Source organism: Hylaeus anthracinus, unplaced genomic scaffold (genome assembly GCF_026225885.1).
Source record: "Hylaeus anthracinus isolate JK02 unplaced genomic scaffold, UHH_iyHylAnth1.0_haploid 12002, whole genome shotgun sequence".
Taxonomy (NCBI): domain Eukaryota; kingdom Metazoa; phylum Arthropoda; class Insecta; order Hymenoptera; family Colletidae; genus Hylaeus; species Hylaeus anthracinus.
In genome coordinates, this window is record NW_026534349.1 from 5,205,824 (window position 1) to 5,221,922 (window position 16,099).

A 16,099-nucleotide genomic window follows, 5' to 3' on the forward strand; every position below is an offset into this window, starting at 1 on the left:
GTTTATTCAATGGCAGCGAGTCTAAAGATAGTAATTCTTGGAGATGGTCATTCCCTGCAATTGGCAGATACTGTTTGGCAACGGTGCTTAACGGGGAATGTTATTTAATCTCGCGAACGGTCCAATTATTTTTCACGAGCGGTCCAATGAGACACGTAGATACGTCGAAAAAAAAAAAAATGCTTGCAACAAGAACAACAATCCCTACGTGAAAAACGATCGATCTCCGCGAGGGAATAATTTGAAATTGATAATCATCCCAGAAAGATCAATCTTCTCGAAAATCGATAAAAAAAGTCGGTCATGACCACGTTACGAGGCGTATCAGCTACGATCTCGCTTTCCTATTTTCTGGACAACGACATCTACTTTGATTTTCTGTCGGACACGATTAATTAGCGATCGTATTGCGTTATTGTAAAATGTTTCTTTCGCTGAACAGGCTCGATACACGTCGATCATAGTACACACAATATCTTCACGGTTAATCAGACTTCGTGTTGTATTTATCGTAATTACGCGATACCGTAATCAACGCTTATCGATCCCAATAACAAAGTTTTCGATCCGATAGGTCATTCTCATCCGACGCGAGAAGACAAAAGACTTCCATGTCGATGGATTCGCTGAAACGAACCAGTGGCCAAGTTTGCTTGCCTCGAATAAATAAAAGAAAACCATCGCGAGCAATCGAACTTTCTTAACGATAAACGTTTCCACTGGTAAACTGAAATATTAGGTTGCCCCGAAAGTTTCTTCCGTGAGTTGCATTCAATTATTTCGTGTGGCAGCGTTTATATAAATACACAATCTAATTTCTTAGGACATTGATGCTGTAACAGTAATGAAGCGAAATGAATCGTACACAATTCAGTAATGTGACATAAAATATTATGTATATATTAATTATTAATAAAACGAAAGAAACTTTCGGGACAACCTAATACTTGCATGCGAAACAATGACTCGAAGACAATTATATGATTATAGGTAAAAAGAAGGAAATAAATAATGATTGGTACGATAACTTGTGCATGTACCTCTTAATTATTACATTGACAGAAGTTTCCCTCGTTCCTCGATGTTTTTTATTCTATCGTAGTATCGGATTAAACGAATCAAACTGCTACTAAAGAGTCTTCAACATGTAGATTGAAACGTTTGTTTGTTTGATTTATTTCGATTCACTGTTTGCTGAAATGCGGTCAACGCGATTCGATTCTGTCAATGCACGAACGTGCCCTGATACCAGACCCTGCAGAACAGGCACCCCACTATTCAAATTTTCACCCGTGAATATTCTTCTCTCGGATATGGGGAAAATGTAACACCAACACTGGATTCTCGAGGAACTCGTGCAATCTCCGGTACCACGCGATACTATTCTCGTCCAATATATCTCGACGATCGGGTATCACACGCGAAAAATGCAAATCGAACTTGATCGTTATGTTATCCTTGTCCCCCCCATGGGTACGGTGTCAACACTCGCGCGATCGACGACGTAGACAAAACAGAAGCGTCGTTTTTCACGAGAGCGAACTTTTTGAACGCGATGTCGTTCCCCTTTAGAGACGACGTGTTGCCCGAAATTCGATTCGAAGTCAACTAACCTCGTTCCGCGCAGGAAGGCGAGCGACCTCGACGTCCACCTGTTCACGACAATCGTACGTAACCAGGCTCTCTACCGTGTGCACGTATACGTACGCGAATTATATTCGCGTATGAATTCACGACAACGAAACGCAAAGGACGAAGAAACACAGACACTCGCACTCCGAGGTTCCAGCATCGACTATTCAGCCGGTCGAGGCGCCAGCTGGATTTGCGCATGCGCGCTCCCTCCGTACACCCTACCGATGTGTGCGTATATACATGTATATCGAAACAACAAGTACTCATGCACTTATGGCGTTGATTTAAGCTAACGTATACGTGTGCGTTGGCCACTACCTTCTGTTACGCACACACGCACACACGGTGCATGGATAAATCTACCTGTGATGAACTATATTCCTTTGCGGGGGTGAATTCACTTACACGCGGGGTCTCCAGGTCGCTCGCGATGCAAATTAGATCATCTTCGAGAAATGATATAAATTTTCTTATCGATTATTTATAGGAATTCGAATATTTCAGCGTTTCTCAAATTGGGGATCGCGAGAACTTTTTCGTGAAAGTAAAAAGTGTAATCTACAGGTTGGATCGGTAACTTTGATCGGGTTAACTATTATCGAAGTTGGAATACGTACAAAGATTAGATCATCTACGATAACGATCTGAAATATTTTACGAAAACGCGGATACGCTGGAGGAGTTAATCTGGGATTCATAGGCGGATTAGGTTTCGAGGTTAGCGTAAAGAGAAGAGGAGTGAGAGAACCTCAGAGAGGATTACCAATGTTTTCCACGATGTCACGACCTTCCCACAGGGATTCTTAGTTTTCATGATTACGCTACGGCTGCCATCGTTCTATAGTACTCACGTATTCTGTGGATTAGATAGCGATACTTATTATCAGACTGCGGATCTTTATGCAAAATAAAATCTTCGTGAACGTGCCTACAAAAAATTCAATCTAAATAGGAATTTATTTTATTCTGCAAATATTATAACATGAACTTTACTTTCAATCTTTTTTATATTCTTCCATATTGTTTACATTTTGTAGTTTCTTGCACATTCAAATTTCCTATAAATGCATCAAGATCCGTAGTCTACTTATTATCTACCTTTCCACTAACGTTTCCAGTGCAAATTGTATTGTACTATGAAGTCAAATAATTCTTAGTTACGTCAATTGTATATCTATTATTCGATGCCACACGCAAACGTTCGGCAAACATTATGCATAACACCAGCGTCAGACTGACAAATTAAAATGATTGAGTGCAAACGTCGAAAGTAAACAACTTGACTATACTCGATCAATTGTAAAATAAAGTAATCTTCTTGGTGAATCGTACATACATTTTTACTCGATTAAAAAGTGTAATTTTATATATTGCCTTTTTTTTTCTTTTTTTTTTTTAGATAAAATATGTCTCTTAATAGAAGAGCATATCTAGGGCAGTAATACCCTTTCATTCTTTCCAAGTGGCTCTTGAATTAATATATTTTGGTTCAATCGATAACTATTTAAGCACTGCTCGTAATAATAATAATCAATCTCTGTTAACCTTAAAATGAAATTTTGGTGACCGTTCAAGCCCTCAGATACGATGGGTCGATATGGATTACAATTTTTGTTTATTTTATACAAAGCATTTTGTCCCTGAAAGAGATTAAAATGTTAAAAGAAAAATATACTCCTACAGTCGATAAACTTCATCGATCAATGCATTAATACAAACAGATATCTAAATTATCTACATTTTTCTGTATAGAAAGCGTTCTGTTCAAGCGCCCTCTTTGAATTGTTAAGAACCCCATCTAGAGGTTGCGCCCCCCACTTTGAAGAACACTAGTCTAGATATAACTACGTAGAGAAAAAACGAGACTCGTTACATGAAGAGTCAATTTTTCTTTATTTATATTTCATTTTTTTTTCTTTTTTTTTTTTTGGTTGAATACAATGATCAATCGGTCATTGCGATCGATTGAATTAAGTATCTCCAATCTCAGCCCACGCCATCTCGTTACAAGACACACTTTTCAGTTGTCAGCAGCTTCGACGCGATTCGACCAAAACGAAGCCGAAATCCTATTACGATAACGCGACTTGTCGTCTGTCAATCAAACGAAAAATTTCGTTCGATCGTTTTTTTGTGTCGGATCCGTTTTGAAATTCGTGACAGAATTCAAGAAAAAATAGTCATTCAACGTTCGATAGCTCCTCACATACATGATTTGATTCCCGGAAATTTATTGCTGCTACTTTATTATCTTTAAAATGTATGCTCAACAAATTATAGAATCAATTTATCGACAATGGCCTGGAACGAGGTCGAAAACGTTCCAACGAGTAATAATAAATAGAAACACGAATTGTGGTCATTTTAGCACGAGTAGTCTATGGTCAAATATCTACAAAGTTGTATCGAATACAAATGTATTTCATGATTTCAGTTCGTCGATATTCAGAGTCGACACAAAATGCATTCGATCGACAACGACAACGATGTATATAGTAAGATCGATCGCGAAAATTGCAAGTTCTTTCTTCTACGTAGAGTCATAACCCTTAATCATTGACGTAATTGAATTTAACCTAAAAATTTGAATTTTTTTCAATGAATTCTTAACAACGTACATTGTCACGGTTACACGTGTCGTCTTGAATACTCTCTCCGCGATGAATATGCATCGTTAAACACGAGTGAATGCGATAAAATTAAACTACAATAATCGAAAATAAATATGTATTTCAAGTGACTGATTCAGGATAATGACACTTGTAGAAACGTAGAGACCTGTTGGCCAGAAAAAGATACGTGTCGTAATTGAGAAACGAGTAAAAATGTGAACGCAGAAATAGATTGTCGGCTTCTCTACATTATATAATGCAATTGTAATACATTTCACAGCTATTACTAGTTTCTTTCGATGGCTTTCCTTTTATTTTCGGAAAAAGTTTAATTAAGGGCTGTCCCGCACGCATCGCAACATTCCCTTTTTCTCCTGTCTCGCATCTTTTCGTCCATTTCGAGATATTCTTTTAACAATCGTTAATTATACCTCACGGTTCGCTGTTTCCTTGTTACGAGAAGGCGTCGTTAACGAAGACGAGTGCGTCAATTTGGTACGGTTAACACACTCGTCGGATCGTTCTCTCATTCGGAGTTGGGCAAATTTTTATCCAGATAATGAACAACGCTTTATCCAAATAAACTTTTATTCGCGAGTTACGCATACAACTTTATCCAAGTAAACCTGTATCCGTCGCCAACGAATACATCAATTGACGAATAACGAATAAGAATCTTGTTGTCGGATGGTTATCTAAATAAAAATTTACTCTAAGTCATTCGAACACCCAACTTTATTCTTTTTCATTCATTTTTCTTTTTGCACACTCGAACGCTCTTCTACGATTCTCAGTTCTCGCTAGAGATGGGCAAAATTGTTATCTAGTTAAAACGTCGGAATAACGAATGAAAGTATTATTCGAAATAAAATGTCCCATCTCTGGTTTCTTCTATATCTCTCGCTTTCGATGAGTCGTCGTAAACCTATCAGTTGTTTTTCAATTCACGTTTTTCTACATTTTTCCTTGCTTCAATCGCAGTTCGTCACACCGAGAATTACGCATAAATAAATAAATAATAAATCGGGAGATGCCACGTGATGCTTTAGAAATAAGGATCACTCGTTCTAACTAGCGAATTTCGAAGATTTGCTGTTAGGCCTTTTTTTTTATACTCCGGAAACGTGCCTCGATCGACAGACGATAGAATCACGAGGATCAATGACGCAAAACGTCATAGAAGAAGCAACATTTGTTATCGTATAATTTTTTTGTTTTTTTTTTTTTTTTGTTTATCCTGAACACTGATGACGTTCATAAACCGTGCACGTTTCCTCTATATTTATGTTTACCGCTCGTCGGGCCATTACCTGAAACCAAAGATGGGCAGAATTTGATTCGAATAATCGACGAGGAATAAAAACTCTGTATATAGCCATTTATTCGCAACGATTGCTCAACATTAAATATACTTTGATTGCAAATTTCATTGAACGAATATAACGCATTCAAGTATGTTTTCTTTCTAGATCACAAATTTTGCCCATCTCTGTCTGAAACACGCTCTAATCGTGACAAAAAGCTCGAGAGTCCGTCACGTGTAAATCAACTCTTCGATGGTACGTAACGAATACTTTGTAATCGGTCGATATCGAAGTGAAGTTCGCGCCCCTTCCTGCATCGCGAGTCTCGAACCGGTGAAAAAGAACTTACAAAAGGTAACGGTAAAGATTAATAAATATCAAAATACGAGGAACAATAAGTCGACTATAAAGTTAGGATATGGTGGAAGTTAGTTTGATAAAGTCGTCGGTGTTTGCTACGTTAAAGTTCGATTATTATTTTACCTTTTCGTTTGATTGTAACGGGACGAACCGTTACATCTCGTCGATGAAAATTAAACAGACTTAGGCCTTGATTTGTGACATACCTCGGATTACTTTAAGCCAAAATAAATGACTCGCAAATGATTCGTATGATACAGTTCGTATTATCGATAAAGTCTCGAAGTCGAAAACTAAGTATGCACATCACTTTTTATTTGACTTTCACTTTCATTCGTTATGATATTTATTCGTTACGATCTAATGAATTAGAGCTTTTGGTACCTCTGAACAAAGTGTTTTTGTTTACCTTATGGATGCAATTGCGTTAAAAAAAAAAAAAATAATAATAATAATAATAACAACGTCAGTCGAATATAATTAGTATGGAAAAGAAATACTAAGGAAAAAAAGAGATAATCGATATAAAGCAAACGTAATTTTAGATAGATTCAATGAAACTTATGTACATTCTAACATTAGACTATAAATTATAAATTACGTAAAGGAACAATTCTTATGTGAGCATATTCAAGACAATTCACGAAGGAAGTAGGTACAAAAATCACTTCGGTCTTTGCAAAAATATTTCGCAAACAAATTCGACGGCCAACGCGAATTAAATGCCGTTACATCTATTACTTACTTTATTTTTACATCCTTCGTAAGGATTCCACAAAAGGGAAGAGACTTCTACATCAACGCACGCGTGTATATACATGTTTATGAATGTGTTTATACACGAGCGATAGAACTCATCAAATAAAAATTCCTGGCATAGATAGTAAGTATGTAAAGATAAAAGCTACACGTTCATGCCATGAGATACATCATATACGTCGATTCATAAGATGGACTTCTGTTCCTTCCGTCTTATTTGCATTAAGTATTTTATAATCACATTCTACATCGAGCAAACAATTGCGGCACAGTCAAAGTTTAGTTGGAAAGAATTACGTAGATTGTTCGTAGCTAGGTGTATTACGATTTTTTTTTTCTTTAGATCCTTTAAATATTTAATTTACGTAAATTGCATCAGACTCATTGCTTCGGGTGATATTTTTATATATTTCCACCGGAAGGATAAAAAGAAAATGCTCCAAACTGGAAATTCACTGGAGTTTTTGGCGAAGCACAGGTGTATACAAAGTCATCCGATTGTAGCTGCGTCCTGTTTAAGTTTGGTTCGGATGCCGATCTCGTAATTTTCGGTAATCCTCGAGCAAGACCTTCTAAATTGGCTAAGATCTGACGAAATATTGGTCGCTCTTCTCTGGAAAATTTGATGCAATCCTCTGTCAGTCTTTTCAATGCTTTTGGAGTGTCCGAACGTAATTTGTTTAAATCGGGATGCAAATTGCCACGTCCAACCATAAACAATATTTGATCCTTGTTATTAATATGCGAATACGGTAACTGACTAGCTAATAATTCAAATAAAACAACCCCAAATGCATAAACATCGGATTGAAAACTGTATGGGTTTTCTTCTTGCATTCTTATTACTTCTGGTGCCATCCACAAAATAGATCCAGTCGGTTGATGGAATTGCTGGGAACCAGACCATCTGGTCTTTGCAGTGGCCAGACCAAAATCACCAATTTTCACAGTGAGGTCGTCGTGTAGAAATATATTATTACTTTTCAAATCACGGTGAATGATATTTTTTGCATGTAAATAGTCCATACCCTGGGCAGTTTGTCTTCCAATCTCTATCAATGTGAACAAGTCGAACTTGGTTTCGAATACATGTAAATGTTTATACAACGAAGATCCTTCGCACCATTGAGTAACAATCGCAAGTTGTGGTTTGCTAACGCATCCCATAAACAAAAGAATATTTACGTGCCGTGTTTTACGCAAAACTGCAACTTCATTTTTAAATGCTTGTAACTGAGCAGCAGTAGGTATCTTAACGTTAAGCATTTTTACAGCTACAGGTCCATGCCAGTGAGCTTTATATACCGTTCCAAAAGAACCTGACCCAATTCTGAGTCCAATTAAAATCTCGTCTGGTGGAATTTCCCAATCTTCTATAGATTCTCTAGGCGCCAGAAAATTTTTAGACGATTCGTCAGCTGATCTCGCTCTTGGTCGTTTTGGCCTCAAAGTACTCGTAGGACTAGCCTGAGTAGACTGACTATGTTTCGTAGGGCTACTACCAGGAGATATTGCGCTCTGAGTGATGCCAATAGGGCGACCTAAACTCTGAGACCTACTGTATTCGTCTAAATTAGCAGCATCTCCGCTTGGTTTGACCATATTAAAACAAACATTAGGTGCAGAACTGGAACGATCTTGCTGTCCCAAGGAACGTGGATGTCTCCTACTTCTCGAAGGTGCCAGAGAGGGAGATATGGTCCTGCTCAAACCATAACCAGAAGGAAGCTGCAAAATCCCAGCAGTACTTTCAAGATTGTGCGCCAATAATGCTTGGTAATAAACATCTTGCATGCGTACTTGATGGCACAAGGCAGGTACACCACCTGCACACCTTTGATGGAAACGATAGTTGCACGTTCTACAATAAAATCCTTGAAAGAGCAGTTTTCTACAATATTCGCAGAATGCAAGCGAAAAGAAAGTCTTACGAACAAAGTTATGTGAAATGGAAGTAGTTATAGGGAACTTGTCCAAAATTTCCACAGATATTTCATCGCAATCCAATAAAGAGATATCCGTGTCCCAAGACGTCAGGAACTTGGACTTATCCACACCCAAAATATATACCACGCACATTTCGGTGGTTAGATTTCTTAATTTCATTGCTTTGGCAAGCGCATCTCTTAAAGATAGTCCTTCGCGAACCTGTACACTGGTACGCTGTTGATTAGGTAAATGAGCTCTGAGCAAAGACCTCATCGGCGTCCTTTGACCTCTACTGCTTACATTAACTTCACGGGATTCGCTCTCTGATGTGGAAGCACTGCCTGATACCATACTCGCGTTCATCAATTCGTTGAGCTTCTGTTCCTTGGATTCTAAATCGTGTAACTTGCTGGTCAACTCTTGATATTCGTTCAAGTATATCGAAGGTGGATGTTGAAATCCAGCGAAACGGTTGTTCAATGCATCAATGTTCTGACGTGTAACGTGTATCACGTTTTGTATATTTCTCAATTCGTACCTTACAGGATCTGTGTCCAGGTAACCGTCCTCGTAGTCGCTGAGGTCCCCCGATTCCGGGCCGCTGCCCCGTGAAGAGGACATGGCTAGCCGTCCAGGTAAATGCGGTGGTTTTTTTCTCTGTCGACGGCGATGAGAAGACAACGTCGAGGACGAGGAGGACGGCGACCTGGGTGTCACTGCCTCGAGCCTGCGACACGAGAACTCCGTGTACGGGTTCGCACGGATCGCCGCGTAACACCTATGCTCGCCGATCACGGCCATCTTCTTGCTCCGTCGGGCAGCATCCTGGGCCGCTGCTGCTGCGCTCCGGAACACCTTGGTAGCCTCGGTGCTACCGGTTACCGCCGAATTTCTTTTTTTCTCCGGTTCACCGCGGCTTTCACCACGCCGCCGTTGCCCTCACCTCTCTCACGCGACTACGTGAACGCGTCCTCGCACACCTCTTTTTTTTTTCTTCCTCTTTCCTCTATATACGCTCCGCCACTCTCCTACCTCCTTCTTACTTCTTCTTATGCCTGCCGAATCGAACCTACTTTCCGATGCGCGACTTCACAGCATACGCAGTCTTTCCTCGTTTACTCCCGCCCATTAAAATTCCACGCGATTCAACGTCACCTGTCCCTTATCGCTTCGTTTCGTACGCGATCGGTCCCGTAATCGGGCACGAAATTCTTTCGTTTCGACTTCTTTACCCCGACCCCCTTCTACACCTCTTGTCTGGAGCCCTTCCGAAAGAAAACTGGCACTAGCGATGCGGGACCGAGGGCAGAGGCGCGGGGCTATGTTTCTTGGAGCGCCGGTGCTGCCAACCGTTCCGACCCCCACCCTCCCACTGATTTTCTTCCTCTTCCTCCGTTTGAATTCTACCTGTTCGCACGCACGATCACTTTTTCGCGAGACGAGCAAAATTCTTATCTAAATGACGATCGCCCTTAACGAATAAACGAGAAACTTTTCACTTGTTTCTGTTTGAATTACGAAAAACTTGGACGATCAATTGTTCGAGTTTGTGGATCAATTATTATTTAAGAACAATCTTGCACTTATCTGCATTTGCGATTCTATCATTATGACGCCACTCCTCTTCTGCAATTTATCGTCCTCGCAAGATTTCGTTGTGTGTCGTTTTACATCTGAAGCAGCTTGCAAAATCACTGGGATCCGACAGTTTCTACACGAATACAGTCGACGTTGAAAACATTCGGTCGCGGAGCAATTGGTTTCTCAAATCGGACTTCAATTGAATCTCACAATTTTGAGAATTAAACGATACAATATTAAAGATTTTACGAAATACTTGTACTAATACGACTTGTTGCATGTTTCAACTAGTTCCTTTGCATTGTTTCGATATTTTCCGACTGTAACTTGCGTGCTTTTAATCGACACGTTTCGGTAACCCTATTTTATAGATATTTGTCGTTTAAAACAGGGAGTCGAGAGCTCTATTTGCATCCTCGTCGAGAACTATAATTCAAGTTCAATTTTTCTGTAAACATAGCTACTACTCGCGTTGCGTTTCTGACGTCACTGCAGACGTGCTTTGACGTCAGCAGCATATGGTACGGTTACCTGGGCAACAGAAATCCATCTCAATTGGTCCAATGCCCGCGTACGTACTACTTGCTGCGCGTAAATCCGGCAGCAGTTTAAAAAAAAAAGTATTTGAAATTTTCAAACATGATTCGCCAATCGGCAAAACAAATTTCTTCAATACCTACCGAATATTCCATTACGTAATTTATTTGTTGATGTGGTACAATAGTCTGTTAAGCAACAAAGATGGTAGCTGGAAAAATAGCTTTTGTAACAGGTGTGTACTTAAAGAATAGACGAAACCATTGAAACACAAAGTGCATTGTAAATATCACATATTGTAATCACACTTTACTTTCAGGTGCTGGAAGTGGTATAGGTAGAGAAGTATGCCGTCTTTTAGCAAAACAAGGATCCAAGGTTATCGCGGCGGATAGAAATTTACAGACTGCTCAAGAAACCGTAGATACTTTGAATGGTTAAATATAAAAAATGATTAATATTCTTATAATACTACTATAATTATATTAAATCGCATGTAATTTTTTTGTTCAGATTCTAACCATTTAGCGCTACAGTTAGAAGTCTCGAATCTATCTAGTGTTAAGGAGGCATTTAAAAGTGTGATAAATAAATATTCCAAACCACCCACTATTGTGGTCAATTCTGCGGGTATTACTCGTGATCAATTTATATTGAAACTTTCCGAAGATGAATTCGATCGAGTACTCGACGTAAATTTAAAAGGGACATTTCTTGTTATCCAAACAGCAGTGAAAGAAATGATTGATGCAGACGTGAATAGAGGAAGCTCAATTGTTAACGTGGGTTCTATTATTAGCGTAAATGGAAACATGGGTCAAGCTAATTACGCGGCGTCGAAAGCTGGCGTGGAAGCCCTTTCAAAGACTGCAACTTTAGAATTTGGACAGTAAGTATTACGCTAATAATTAAGTATTTTGGGTAGAAGGTGATAATACTATTAAATGTGTATCTTTCTTATAGATTTGGGATCCGTGTTAATACCGTATTGCCAGGATTTATAGAAACACCTATGACAGATATTGTACCTGACAATGTGAAACAGATGTTTATAAAAAGAATTTCTCTTCGACGAATGGGAAAACCATCAGAAGTAGCAGAAGTTATAACATTTTTAGCATCTAGCAAAAGTTCTTATGTCAATGGTGCATCTATTAATGTTACAGGGGGAATGCTTTAAAGCTATGTACTTTCCACAAAGATAAATATTTTTACAAGGTGTCACAAATTGTGTTAATTATTTGTCATAAATATATATTTGCAGATAAAATACATCATTTTTTCTTTCCTTTGAGTTTCTTTGCATGCTTATGAGCTTTGTAACGCAATTTTTTCTTTTCATCTATGATCTGCTTATATTTACGTTTATTGTATTTAGAAAATTCAGCATCAGCCATAAGTTCATCCACAATTGTGGCCTTGCGTTCTTTCTTTGTCAGACGACTCGAATAGTAATCTAAAGGTGAATCAACAACCTTACCAATTTGAAAGTATTTCGGTAGTACCTTGAGATCGTTCTTCTTATAAAAATGTTTTGGATCCAATGCTGATCTCATTTGCAGAACTTGGAGATCACGTCTGATCTCTGGTGTCATCTCTGGAGGACGCATATTAAACCAATCATTGCCCTTGGTCTTAGCCCGCTCTTTACGTCTTTTAATTTGCAATTGCTTTTCGCTTTCTTCATAAGGAGGTACAGCCTCTAACTGTTCAAAACCTGGTTTAATAACGCTTTTTTCGAGTATTTTGTCTACCGCTGTTGATTCTCGCACCAAACGGGTTACAATTGACGTAGCTATGTTTTGTTGCTTCTTTCGCGGGTCACCCGTCCAACCCATATCTTTTTCAAATTCCTCGAGATCAATATCTTTACTCGCATCGCGGTGCCTTTTTTTCGTTGTGTCATTTACAGTTAAATCTTCAATGTCAAAAAATTGCAACGGTTCCTTACCCCCTAAAATATCATTAATAAGCTGTCAAAGGTTCCTAACCTCAATACACGCTACGATAAAAAATAGATTCAATTACCAGTATTACTGAAGTCTAAATCATCGTCATCGCTCTCAATTAAGCGATCTTTTGTCACCAACTCCGAATCACCTTCCGTATCAATTATTATGTCCATTGTTGTAATCAATCGTTGACTGTTTCTTGCTGTTTATTGGTTATTGTTGGATTTATTGTTTGTTGGTTAGGTTAGGTTAGATTAGGTTATAGCCACATGTCTCGTTACGCCTAATGGAGTCCACTACAAATTCGATGGGTGTTACGGTCAGTCGAATTTTGCGATTATCAAGTGTAGGAACCTGCTTAGTTTCTGAAAGTTCCGCTAGATCGCGACTCTGTCCACTGAATTGAATTGAATTGAATGAGTCTATTATAGTGCATAGGAGACTTCTATATTGCACTGTCTTTTAAAATATACATCGAGTTAACAATTCCAAAAATTTATTGTCTATGAAAATTACAATATGTTCTAAATTTTTAGTCTCTGTCCATTCCTCCAATTTTCTTTTACAATAAAAGGTGGAAATTTGAACCTACGATTCTTATTATCAATAAAGCACGTAAGAGGTGGAGAGAGATTCGCTGAACCTAAACATCAGTATTTTTACAACAAACTAACTCCAATGTTCCCCTATATTTCTTCGTCCCCCTCCCCCCCGCCCCCATCACTGATCTGATTAATCCCTACTCGTTTCTAGTATTGAACTCTTTTTCCTCCTTTCACTCTCTTCCTCCAGAGAAAGTGCTGTTCGTCTCGAACAAAGGCAAAATTTCGTCTCGCAATATCGCTTGAATTATTTATACTCGATCACTTTTAACAAGGAGAAATATTCAAAATATTAGTGTTTTTTTTTTCAGCAGAGTACAACCAAAAATGTTAAAACGACAAAGCTGGAGGAAATTGTATATTTTTAAAAATTCCTCCATAAGGGAGTATCTGGCACATATGATTGCGCTGTTCTCTCAGATTCTACTTCAAACTTTGTTGATTTCAACACGATCGAACTTTGATTGATATACTTTTTTTTTTTTTTTTTTGCAAGACTTATTAACACGTATACAAGATTTCCGAAGGACGTAACATTGTTTTTTACGTAATGAAATCCAGCGATACGCTTTAATCGTTCAATTTTCTCGCGATTGCGTGACAACGACAATATCGTGCAAACGACACGGTGAAAAAAACATGAAACTTATTTGTGCTCGCTGAGCAGTTATCACTGAATGCAGACGTGTGTAGTATGTCCACGTGTACTTCCTGAATAGATATGTCATGTTTGACAGAATGTTTCATGGTTTCGAGACAAATACCGAATACTCGCACGAAGAGGATTATAAAATGAATTTAGGCGACAATTAATTAAAAGTATTAAATGACATATATCTACAGTTGATCTCTGTTTGTGTGTGTGTGTTTGAATTAAATTCACGTGCACCCTGCATCTTAAATGTCAAAACATACGCAACACCTTAATTTACCTACATTTATCGATCCCCAAGCAGCACGAGGCGTATGAATACTATTTTCTTTTTTTACTATAAGAAAAAAGATATTTAGGACTGCGGAGGTTAACGAACAGTTTCAAGGAAAACTTGTCGTACAGTCGAGAAGAAATCTATAGGTCGGTCTACGCATAAGTAGGGTAATCAAAATTCACGATTTCTTTCGCGAATAAAAGGTGGCCTGAAATTTCAAAAACAATACCCTTGAGACTATTAAATCTGAAATGAAGTCGCGTTATGCTCCGAGCTGTAAAGTCATCGCATGCTTCGTCGAACTGTCGTTTTCTCCGAGTGAGAATCGTTTCATTCTTTCCTGACTTTCTTTTAATTTCAAACAATTGCTTTTAGTTGAAACAAAATTGCTATATGTTCGAGTAACGTTCTTGTCTTACGTATACGTCACTCGTTAATAAATAGGTCCGCAGGTATGACTAAGTATGCTCACGGGTATGCTCCGCTTGAAAAGTCTGTGATGAAAGGACGGTGATCGCGATGGAACTGTTCCGAAAGAGAAGGTCAACCTTGGACCTTCGTCTCGACCAGTTCGAATCTCATTTTCAAGTTTCGTGGATACCCCGATCGAAGGCTCCTTTTCGAAGAAACAGGCGAGACGAAATTAGGCTCGCTTTGACCAGTTTCACCTGCCGACAAGGTTTACGTCATAGAACAAATATGTGACTCTAAGGTAAGAGAAATCTAGAATTATAATATCTATATCCTAATCGTTCTGAAAGAAAGTTCCGAACGATGACGGTGCAGGTTTTGGATGATGTACGCGATTGCTATTAAGGGGTCACGTGGTCATATACGAAGGCAATCAATTGAAAGAAAGTAACGTTTAGGATATCTGATGGGGATTACATTTCGATACTGTGTCATTTGTACCTTAGTATTTTTGAATTCATTGCAGAAATGTCTACCATCTGCGATGTTGCAGCTCCTGATCCGCTTATTTGTCCATCATTCATGACTCGACAAATCCTTGAAACGGTTCGCGACTAGACTAAACGGATGAATATATCGATCGTTTACGAGAAAGAAACGTTTCCGCTTTTGTCGATTATGATTAATAACGCTGTACGAATATGCAAAGAACACGGAAGCGTGTCTTCACGGTCAAAGAGACGTTGAAGCAATTCAAAATGTAGAAGTCTAAAAGTACGTCGACCTTACGTTCAACTCGAGGTCTTTTCTCTCGTATACAAAGTTTAACGGTGATGAAAAATATTCGTATTGCGTAAAGCTTCTTACAGCGGAGTTTAAAAACAGACGAATCTTGTTTTGAAACTTTCGAATATTGAATCCATTAGCGAAGCATGTTTGAAAAGAGAATTTCGGCAACACGAAAATCGGTAAAATAGCGAGTGAGTTTTAATAAAAATGAAGAAGAAACGATTCCTACACGGCTGAGTAGCGAATGACTTTGTCTGACGAAAGTTCTATCCTGGAGAAAGAGAAACACTCCGCTAATAGTATGAAATTTCCCGGTGAAACTTGCCGGATAGCCTTTGTCGTTGATTTCAGTCGAACTCGCGCGCAAGTACGTCGTAAGCCCGGTGATTCGTCGTTCATAACCGATTCGCTTGAAATCAATCGATTTATTTTAACGCGCGACGCTCTCGGTCTATTAAACTCTCCCGAGCTCTCATAATTCGCATCTATATCGGTAACAATCGTTATCCTTAACGATCGTTAATTAATTTTCTAACGCGAAATTAAGTATAAACGCACAGAATTAATTTCTATATCTAACAAATATATCTACACCCAATTCCTTTGACTCGCGTGTACGTGACACCTCGAGTCCGCAACGATGGCAGAAAAGTTGGACGGTTACCGGAAGTAGAGACATCCATGCAAAGGTCGGCCGTT

The 16,099-nt window shown here is 38.7% G+C and overlaps 3 protein-coding genes across 4 annotated transcripts; 1 reads left to right on the forward strand and 2 right to left on the reverse strand.

The window, feature by feature from the left end:
* Positions 1-4,345: 4,345 nt before the first annotated feature.
* Positions 4,346-10,602, reverse strand: LOC128891980 (raf homolog serine/threonine-protein kinase Raf). Its single transcript, XM_054151997.1, has one exon. The coding sequence runs from the start codon at positions 9,398-9,400 to the stop codon at positions 7,073-7,075; it is 2,328 nt and encodes a 775-aa protein (XP_054007972.1). The 5' UTR covers positions 9,401-10,602; the 3' UTR covers positions 4,346-7,072.
* Positions 10,603-10,783: 181 nt separating this feature from the next.
* On the forward strand, positions 10,784-11,937 carry LOC128891989 (estradiol 17-beta-dehydrogenase 8). Of its 2 annotated transcripts, XM_054152009.1 has the most exons (5): positions 10,784-10,952; positions 11,037-11,153; positions 11,231-11,347; positions 11,447-11,606; positions 11,681-11,937. In XM_054152009.1, the coding sequence occupies exons 1-5, from the start codon at positions 10,922-10,924 to the stop codon at positions 11,895-11,897; spliced, it is 642 nt and encodes a 213-aa protein (XP_054007984.1). In that variant the 5' UTR covers positions 10,784-10,921; the 3' UTR covers positions 11,898-11,937. The 2 variants fall into 2 exon arrangements, with proteins under 2 accessions (XP_054007984.1, XP_054007983.1); XM_054152008.1 differs by having other exon boundaries at positions 11,231-11,606.
* On the reverse strand, positions 11,888-12,976 carry LOC128891988 (deoxynucleotidyltransferase terminal-interacting protein 2). Its single transcript, XM_054152006.1, has 2 exons — positions 12,746-12,976; positions 11,888-12,671 (listed from the first exon to the last, which is right to left on the reverse strand). The coding sequence occupies exons 1-2, from the start codon at positions 12,840-12,842 to the stop codon at positions 11,992-11,994; spliced, it is 777 nt and encodes a 258-aa protein (XP_054007981.1). The 5' UTR covers positions 12,843-12,976; the 3' UTR covers positions 11,888-11,991.
* Between the last annotated feature and the right edge of the window lie 3,123 nt (positions 12,977-16,099).

Bases quoted from the DNA above. Each gene is read 5' to 3' on its own strand.
- LOC128891980 (XM_054151997.1), bottom strand. From the start codon at position 9,400: ATGGCCGTGATCGGCGAGCATAGGTGTTACGCGGCGATCCGTGCGAAC.
- LOC128891989 (XM_054152008.1), top strand. From the start codon at position 10,922: ATGGTAGCTGGAAAAATAGCTTTTGTAACAG. The intron at 10,953-11,036 runs GTGTGTACTTAA...CTTTACTTTCAG, and splicing joins AAAAATAGCTTTTGTAACAG to GTGCTGGAAGTGGTATAGGT. The intron at 11,607-11,680 runs GTAAGTATTACG...TCTTTCTTATAG, and splicing joins GCAACTTTAGAATTTGGACA to ATTTGGGATCCGTGTTAATA.
- LOC128891988 (XM_054152006.1), bottom strand. From the start codon at position 12,842: ATGGACATAATAATTGATACGGAAGGTGATTCGGAGTTGGTGACAAAA. The intron at 12,672-12,745 runs GTAATTGAATCT...ATGATATTTTAG, and splicing joins TTTAGACTTCAGTAATACTG to GGGGTAAGGAACCGTTGCAA.